Genomic DNA, 8,868 nt, shown 5'->3' on the forward strand with positions numbered 1-8,868 from the left:
TTTTTGACTACTTTATTTTGAGTGCATGCATTTGATGAAAATAGACATTACATGACATGTACCTATAGGCGATAAAGACAAATAAATGATAGGAACAGAAATGTTGGTGCCTCAGCTTCCCCCCACAGTGCAAAGACATCCCTGTCAGTTTAACTAGTCATTCTGAATTGAGTGTAACTATATTAGCCCTATGATGGACTGGAAGACTGTGAAGGGTATATGCTGCCTCTCATCTCATAAGAGTTGGAATTGCCTCCAGCACCCCCACCATCCTATCCTTGGATAAGCAGTTGGATGGAAAAGTACAATAAACACAAACACTGATTATCAGCAACATTGTTACTATGAACCAGATATTTTTAGTCACTGCATTTCAGGGCTCAAAAACACATGTTTGCTCACCTAAATGAAGCCAAATGAATTTTAAACCCACTTCCAATTGTAACATTCTGAAGCCAAAGTCTAACTTTTGTTCAATATATTTTGTGTGTGTGTGTGTGTGTGTGTGTGTGTGTGTGTGTGTGTGTGTGTTTGTGTGTAAGCAACTTTGAGCATCAACATCATGGGATAAATCCTAGTTTAAAAAGTGAAATTGCACTAGTTTAATGTCTGTGATGTAGAGCAGGGATGTCAAATGATTTTATATAAGAAAAAGAAAAAAGTGCAATTTTAAAAGTACACCTCACTTACATAATAAAGAAATGCTGCTGTAGTAAATGAAAGAAATCTCTCTAGATGATTCTTTGGGCCTAAATGATAAGAAATAAAGGTGTAAAATACATAAATTTATAACGTAATCATTTTGGTGTAGTGTGAATTGCCATGGGAGAAGAAAAGCTCTAAAATACAGTTAAAAATCTCACATTTTCCAAAGCCATTTAATGGGCTGGATTAGAGTCTTTGTTGGGCTGATTCTGGCCCCCAGGCCTTATGTTTGACACCCCTGAAGAGAAACAAGCATTGCTATCCTGATGTTTTATGTGTTTTCTAATAATAACTAGAGGAAATTTTGGGTCATCTTTCTCAGGTCATATTACCATGTGGGACAGATGGGTGCATATGGCTTCTACTAACTACATTTTGATAGGTTCATCTTCTAGCTTTGATTCCTTATGTATACAATTATGTACTTCAATTTGCAGAACTGTTTTACATTTTAAAGTTAGTGTACAGAAATCAGAAGATACGCTGCGGGTCAGGTGGGGATATTTTTCAGAATTCATGGATTTTTTTTACACGTTTATGTTATTTATATGAAGTTTGAGCAAAGATACATTTTCCCACTCATCTCGGATGATTTTATTTTAAAATAAGAGGCCATTTTTGAATTTAACTTTTACTTTTTCCACTCAAGATGGTTAAAGTTAAATGAACAAAATCATCTTTAAGTAGGAGAACTTTGTTGTTCAATCCAATGTCCCTTTTCTGGCAACTTTCATCACTGAAAGCAAAGCTGGAAACAAGGTTTCAACAGTTTTCAAAAAATGAAAACAAACAAAACTAAACCGCTTGCGCAATTATACAACATGCAGACACAACCTAACAATTACAACAAAAGCAAATACATAAATGTGCTTTGGGTTGTAGCCTACTTATGGTAGGTACACCTTTTATGTCAAATCAGAGGAGACTGGTCAGCATGCTTGTAATGAATTCTGCTTGGTTTGAATGGAGCACTGCGGGCTTGTAGGACACAGGTTATATTTGGCACAAATGACTGTGATCAAGAAGGAGGGTTTAAAAGGCATGGAGTCACGGTATGGATCAGCTTCACAGTTAATCTGCAAATAAATCACATTACAGGGAATTACACTCGAGTGTAGCTGGGAGGAAAGCAGAAAAAGAAAAGACAGTAATGAAAGTACATCACCTGAGAAAAGGATCTAAAGAACAAGCGAGTATATGAGATTCCTGAGAGAGACGTGTCATTAGGCTGTTGCATTAGATTCTGATGATAAGCCTAAGAAAAAAAAGGCAGATAACACGAAGACATGTAAACTTGATCTCATCCTTAAAAACAGACACTAAAGCCTGACAATGGATCCTCACCTGCAGCGCTACCTGCAGTGCAGTATACTGCACCCACACCTCCTGTTGCTGTGCTGCTGACAGCGGAAACCCTCCACCTCTGCCTGCCTTTTCTGACACTGTGAGGTAGTGAGTCCACACACATTCACCCACAGCATTCACGGTCTTACTTTGAGACGAAACTGCAGAGATAAATATACATAATATTACTAACAAAAGCAAAATGTATTTTTTGTGTAGTAAATGAAGAAGAGGAAAGTGAATCTCTCTTACTGTCAGGCAGAAGCAGGTGGAGGATATCTTTAGCAACAAGGAAACCAGCTGCACCATAATTAATGGCTCTGTTTACAGAAGAAGTCCAATGCTGGAATTATTTGAAAAATACAATGGAAGGCATTTAATAGTTATTGAGTGAGTGTATGTGTTACCTAGGATAGGTTGGATGGAAAAGTGGAGGTACAAACATTCCCAAGGGAAAGAGGAGCTTTTTACCAAAGAGAAATGGTGTGACAGACAGTCTAAAAGAAAAGTGAAAAGATTAATGCACACTCCAGATTATTGGCAGCTATCAGCTTTAAGCTGACACTTACATATCAATATCCTCAGGCTCGGTGATCAGGACTTCAATGCGTTTCTTCTGCCGCAGGGATAGAAGCTGGACATAGTTGGAGAAGAAGTTTTGGTTGCTGACTATCATCTGAAATTATAGATATTTGAAGGTCAGTGGTTTGGCTTTATTTCTACACTTTTTAATCCTTATTTTCCAAAACCAGTGATGTCAACATAGTATTTAAAAGTTGAGATTCGTGGTAACAGTTTTACCATTAGTTTAATGTCATTATTGCGGCATTAACAGATTTTCTATATGATAAATAAACATTCAATTAAATTTAGTTTTATTTATATAGCAGCAAATCACAACAACAGTTGCCTCAAGGCGCTTTATATTGTAAGGTAAATACCTTACAATAATACAAAGAAAACAAAGAAAATGCACCTCCACACTGAGGCCTCTATAAGGCTTAACCCCAAATTTAGCATTAAAAAGGCTCCATTTCTTTGGAGACTTGGGTTCAGAGAGGAATTCTTGTTCTTGGAGATCTATGTGACGGGGGACACAGTTTCAGCTGCCACAGAGACAGTTTTTGAAATATTTGCAGCTATTCTAAGTCTACATCTACTCCTCATGATCTTTGGATCTCCCTCCACACCTGCTTTAACTATAGGCTATCTCACCTATGTTGGGAAAGTCTTTGAGGGAAATTGTGAGGTCCCTAAATATTATTCAGTGCTTGTAAAACACATGGATAAAGGGCTCACCACCCTGCAACGAGCCTGGGAAACTGACCTTAGTGTAGCGCTTACTGATCAGGAATCTACAGAGTATTAAAAAGATGTCCAGGGAACTTAGAACAAGACTAACTTAGTTCAAACTACTACACCGAATTTAGTGGTCACCAACAGATTATGCAGGGCGAACCTCATACAGACCCCCGAATGCTGGAAATGTCCGACTGGGGTGGGCACATTGACCCACATGATTTGCAGCTGTCCTAAATCACCAAATTTTTGGACAGAGATTCACAAATTTGTTCAATCCCTTTTTGCCAACACTATTAAATCTAGGGAATCCATCACCCTTCAAAAATCTTCCACCTAATGTTGCCGAACAGGTGCAGACTGCATTGATGTTGGGGCGTAAGCTCATTATTTTCCAGTGGAGGGCCCTTTCCACACCACCTGTCACTCTGTGGTATAATAAAACTAAAAACTAATAGAACTAGGGAGGCTGGCTCGACTCTCATACAGGCTACTGAATTAAGTGGCGAATTTTCACCTGAAGTGAGATCCAAACAGATCAAATTAAAACTTAGATGGACATTGGGATCCTAAAGAGTTCTCTCTGACAGCACTGAGTGAGATATAGTTTAAGTCCCACATAGATAAATGCCATCAAGACATTAAACCAGGAGGTTTTTGATGTACCTCCGAAAAAAGCAGGTCAAGCTTGGCTTCACTAGAGGGCTCCTTTGTAGTCCATAGTTTTGGAATTGCAGAATCAACCTGCAGAATCGTTTAACAAATATCAAACTTAAAAATCGTTCGTTTCTGAAGAAATTAAAAAAAGAAAACAAATTCTTCACTCGTTACCTTTTCCATGACAAGCTGACGAGATGTCTGATCTGTCCACTCAAACTCATTTAGTTTGGACTTGAAGGAGTGAAAAACACTTTGAATAATCTTCTCTGCCTATTGGAGAGTTAAATGACAGATTATCAGACAGAACCTTTTCTCTCTATTGAATTCATTAGGTCTCAAGATGTCTCCTCACCTCCTTCTGTGCTGTCACTTTACTGAGAAGATGTGTGAGAACTGAATCAAATCCTCTCTCAGTTTCCAGCACACAGTGTTTCCAGCGAGGAGCTTCCTGGTGGAAAGCCAAAATATAAAGATATTACAGTAACCAATCAATTCACAGATCCAGTTTTTCTTTCCTCTGTAGCATATTCGGCTAACCTCTTCACTGTTACCCAAAGCCATAGAAAAGTTCTTTGCTGTTTCAAAAAATCTGGAGTCCATGGCAGGCATCAGGGTGTGCAGCAGATTGAGGACCATAAAAGTATGAAGGGGAGCGCTGAGTGGAAACAAATGACCCAGCAACAAAGATAAGCATAAAAAAGAGAAAGGATGTGCTTGTCATTTTTATGTCACTTTACAGTACCTGTTGCTCAGTTCAGGCTTGTTCTGCCATTTGATGATGGTGTTGGACATCTGCAGGATGTAGGGTAAGTTATGCAGAAGGACATCGTCATCTGCGCTGAGGGGCAGGGGATGGAAAGCAGCCTGGAGGCAGCCCAACCAATCAATAGCAGGGGCTTGTCTCTGTAGGGACATTTCCATATAAAAAATACTGTTATCACATGTATCCAGACAACAGGTACTCAAAGTGTTGTTGTTGTTTTTTAAATTAAATGTATTTATTGTTTAATTTCAGTTTAAGTGTGAGCATGATGATTCTCTGCCTCTATGTGCTCGCTAAGTGATGGACTGGTGACCTCTGCAGGGTATTAAGGTGTTTAGAACATACAAAAACTTGACTCAAGTTAATGTGGACCAAATATCACTAAACACATGCACTATAGCATCCTTTCTGTACAGTCCTATTTATGTATTTGCATTTTTGCTAAAATATAGTTGTCATTGTTTTTCTAGTTAATTTGTAGGTACGTTTTACTAACTAATAGTACGTACAGTATAATGGTATCATCTGTAATTGATTTAGGTAAAACTTCTGTCTCTGCAGTATGCACCGACATTGCTTCTATCAGAAGAGCAGCACAGCACAAAGAAACATAAATCCTTTACCTGTAGCTCTTTGATGGTCATGTGCTGGTAGCGCTGTCCTTTGGACAGGCGAGAGTCCAGGGGTGAAGATGCCACAGCAAGCTGAGAGGACAGAGAGACGAAAGAGCCCACATGGATCAAGCTGCTGCTCTTCGGGGCACCCAGCAGGTTGAGGTATTGCTGACACGAGGCCAAGAAAGGACGTAGAGTCTAGATAAAAGAGACAGGACAAAAGGAAAGGCCTTAGTTGGATGGATAAATGTTTTTGTATTCATTTAAAGACATTTCCTGAATCAACAAGGATACTCAACCTCAGTTTTAGCTCTAGACTTCTCTGTCTTGCTGTTCCATTCAATTGGGATCAACAAATCAGGTTGATCAATCTGTTGGCAAAGAGGAGACTTGATTTAAAGCAAAAACACAAAGCTTACATTGCTCTGGCAGCTCTCAGAGCAGCAAAACCTAAATCATCTTAATTCATACTAGCCTGTATGTATTTTTTGTTAATCCCACGTGCTGCTTCATAAGGGTCTTTGCCCACATAGATGTTGAAGAATGGAAAGGTATTGTAGTCTCTCATTAGCAATCCCAAGGTGGTGTTGAAATCAGTCTGATTCCACTGCCCCGATACGGCCCAGCCTCCCAGCTGTGTACGGAGAAGATACAGTGAAACAATATTAGTAGATGAAATTGGGGGAAAAAATGTAACCAAACAGTTTGGAGTCTCCTGAACCCAAAGGGGATGTTTTTAAACTGATTGATTCTTCTGGGCAGCAGATATTGAGTGTTAAACAAGCAATCTCTGTCATTTTAGAAGGTGGACTTTGCAAAATTTGGTCAAATTACAAATTGACTAATCATTTTAGATCTTGTAGAACTACAAAGGAGACAATTCGGCTAAACTGTTTGTTTTTCTTTTTGACCTCAACTAAGGTTATGACAGTGATTCATGTAGTTACAGCACCTCCTGTAGGCCAACAGGCATCATTAAAAAACTGGTGATGGTTTCTGTTTGTTTTTTAAAATTTAATGGGATACTGTTCATAATGGTAATTTAAGTAATTAAGTCTTATGAGCACATATGATAACCAATGTAAGCTTAAGTGTGATTTGAAGAGCTTGCTATGTTTGGAATATGAGTATCATACTTTCTTTATGAGTGAGAGGAAGGGGTCTGCGCCAGCAGTTTCTATAGATTTTGTATCCAGACAGGAATTGTAGAATCCTTTAGTCTTCTGCACTGCTGAACTATTCATCCCGCTGTCTGTTTCTGACATACAGATCCGGAAAAAAAGGAAACTATTTAGATCATTTGTTAAGGTAGCATGAAATGAGGAGTCACACACAAGAGAGGACATTTAAAAAAAATTCCCACTGAATACAGACTCATACCTAAAATCTTCTTGAGATACTGCAGCAACACAGCTTTTCTGCTCAGTGTTTTATTCTCTCTTAGTCCTCCGTCTTCCTGCTTTGACTGCACAGACTTTCTTTGGTTTTCTGCATGTAAAGTAAAACCATGACTTCTTTGTCGCCTTTCACTGTCCAGCAAAAGTCTGTCTGATCCACATGTGAACAGAAAGTAATCACAGGGTTGCGCGAAGGGATCAGCAGATGTGGAGAGACGGGCTGAAGCCCACTGACAGGCAGGAGAGAGACACGGAGTAACTGCAGGAAAGAGTGAGACAAAAGTCAGACAAAATGGCAGAATTGTGAATTCATTGTCTCGTATTGGTGTGTTTTTCTGAACTCCTACCAGTGTGGAAATGGTGAGCCAGATGGTTGATTAGTCCCACCATGCCAGCAAGTAAGATGCAGCTTAAGAGGAAAAGTAGCCATTTTCGATGTTTCATCCACACTGGTTTTACTCGGTGCTCGATGTTAGAGTATGACATATGCAGTCGCTGTCGGTCAGACTCGAGTTGTTGCAGGATCTGGTGGGGATAATGAGTGAGCAGTTGCAGTAGAGGGGAAGGCTGAACCCTCCCAGGTTCTGGATGCAGCTAAATAGACAGATGTATCTCTCAGGTGCTGTGTCAGATCTTTTGTAACCTGCTTGTCCAGTTTTAGAAAGTCTTTTAGGATACCCTGGACACCATGCCAATATATATCAAGTCTTTGTCTAATAGCCCTCCTGCAATCATCTTGTTAATAGAAAAATTACTGCTTTATCCCTGTGAATTCTCTGACATTTGTTGTGGCTTTAACTATAGAAATGGGAACATACTTTGTTGTTTTTTTCAGCAGGCTATTAAGGAAATGGGCTATTTGCTAGGTTGCCTCTTTTATGCTTGAGTGATTTCTCGGCCAATGTTAAGTGACTTAAATAAAAGAAAAAGAAGCATTGCTCTGAAAATGACAGGTACAAGGACTGGAATGAAAATAAGTAAAAAAAAAAAAAAGAGCAGCCAATGGCCAAAGACAGACCTTCAGAAAGCCTGGAGAACTATTGCTCAAGACCACTATAAATAATTAAAAGGAAGTTTTTGCCCTTGGAAACAAAATATAAAACAAGGAAGAGTGACTCATTTTCGCTAATGTGTGCTAAATTTTAAGTGGTTTTAAAATAACTTTAAAAATACTTGCTTATACCCGTAGACATTCAATAGCGCAGCTGAAGTGATTTTTATTTTTCTACGTAAAAACTACTTTTAACAGTAACAATGCGTGATCAAGAGCTACACATGACATGAAATTCATTAGGTGGGCATGTATGTCAACTTAATGAGTTTCATGTAATTTATTTAAGCACAATCTTTTGCACAGAGCAGTTTAAGTCTAATTTGCAGAGACTGCAGACTTCACCCTTTCAAAGTCACATTCTTTAAATATTATATTTCTTAGGCACAGTGACTCGGCCTTGTTTCCAGCAGTTACAACATACACATTAGCCTAAAACAGCTTGGTAACAACATAACCAACTTTGTTATTGAGATCTTACCTCAAGCTCTGTTTCACTCATTCTTGACTTGTGTTTTCCCAGCGTGTTACATCCTCTTTTACATGTCTACCGCCTCCTGTCCCCCCCCGTCAAATAGCTGTCATCTCAGCTATCTCTTTTCATCAGTCACTTCTCTCCTCATCTGACACTGATAAAAACCACTCTGCAGGCTGCGACTCACTCTTCTCATCAAGCAAATGCTGTGGTTCTTCTAAGCAGACAGGATGTTTTGGGATTTGTGAACTACAGTGACACCACGAATAACTCCTGTGTGTAGTGGTAAAAGCTTTAGAACAAGGCAGGTAGTGGTAAGTTGAGTCTAGTACCTTGCTTATGCTTATTCGTTGCTGCATCGGATTGGAACGGGGTGAATAGTTCTTCCTGGAAAGAACGCTTAAATGCATACGCACACAGGTCTGCTGTCGTCATTATCAGCGCAACATATGGCTGTTTACAACTGATAGAGCAGTCAAACTCTAGCAGTGAACCACATTGAGGGTCTGAGAGAAAACATGCTTCACGGGTATCAGTTGGGTGCAGTGTACCCAGCGATG

At 39.3% G+C, this 8,868-nt stretch overlaps 1 protein-coding gene across 2 annotated transcripts; it reads right to left on the minus strand.

Annotated features, from left to right (window-relative positions):
• On the minus strand, nucleotides 1–8,414 carry kel (Kell metallo-endopeptidase (Kell blood group)). 2 transcript variants are annotated; one of them, XM_085291786.1, is made up of 18 exons: nucleotides 8,315–8,414; nucleotides 7,130–7,307; nucleotides 6,766–7,041; nucleotides 6,522–6,643; nucleotides 5,861–6,019; nucleotides 5,685–5,756; nucleotides 5,395–5,583; nucleotides 4,751–4,911; nucleotides 4,546–4,663; nucleotides 4,361–4,456; nucleotides 4,180–4,278; nucleotides 4,015–4,092; nucleotides 2,619–2,725; nucleotides 2,457–2,546; nucleotides 2,302–2,369; nucleotides 2,050–2,210; nucleotides 1,871–1,960; nucleotides 2–1,781 (listed from the first exon to the last, which is right to left on the minus strand). In XM_085291786.1, the coding sequence occupies exons 1-18, from the start codon at nucleotides 8,333–8,335 to the stop codon at nucleotides 1,635–1,637; spliced, it is 2,232 nt and encodes a 743-aa protein (XP_085147912.1). In that variant the 5' UTR covers nucleotides 8,336–8,414; the 3' UTR covers nucleotides 2–1,634. The 2 variants fall into 2 exon arrangements, with proteins under 2 accessions (XP_085147913.1, XP_085147912.1); XM_085291787.1 differs by lacking the exon at nucleotides 4,015–4,092 and having other exon boundaries at nucleotides 1–1,781.
• Nucleotides 8,415–8,868: the final 454 nt, after the last annotated feature.

This window comes from Mchenga conophoros, linkage group LG11 (genome assembly GCF_057382185.1).
Source record: "Mchenga conophoros isolate Kocher_MC1m ecotype Shallow Benthic linkage group LG11, M_conophoros_male_GT1.1, whole genome shotgun sequence".
NCBI lineage: Eukaryota > Metazoa > Chordata > Actinopteri > Cichliformes > Cichlidae > Mchenga > Mchenga conophoros.

Bases quoted from the DNA above. Each gene is read 5' to 3' on its own strand.
- kel (XM_085291786.1), bottom strand. From the start codon at position 8,335: ATGAGTGAAACAGAGCTTGAG. The intron at 7,308-8,314 runs GTAAGATCTCAA...TATCCCCACCAG, and splicing joins TGAGTGAAACAGAGCTTGAG to ATCCTGCAACAACTCGAGTC. The intron at 2,726-4,014 runs GTACATCAAAAA...CTATAATTTCAG, and splicing joins TTGACCTGCTTTTTTCGGAG to ATGATAGTCAGCAACCAAAA.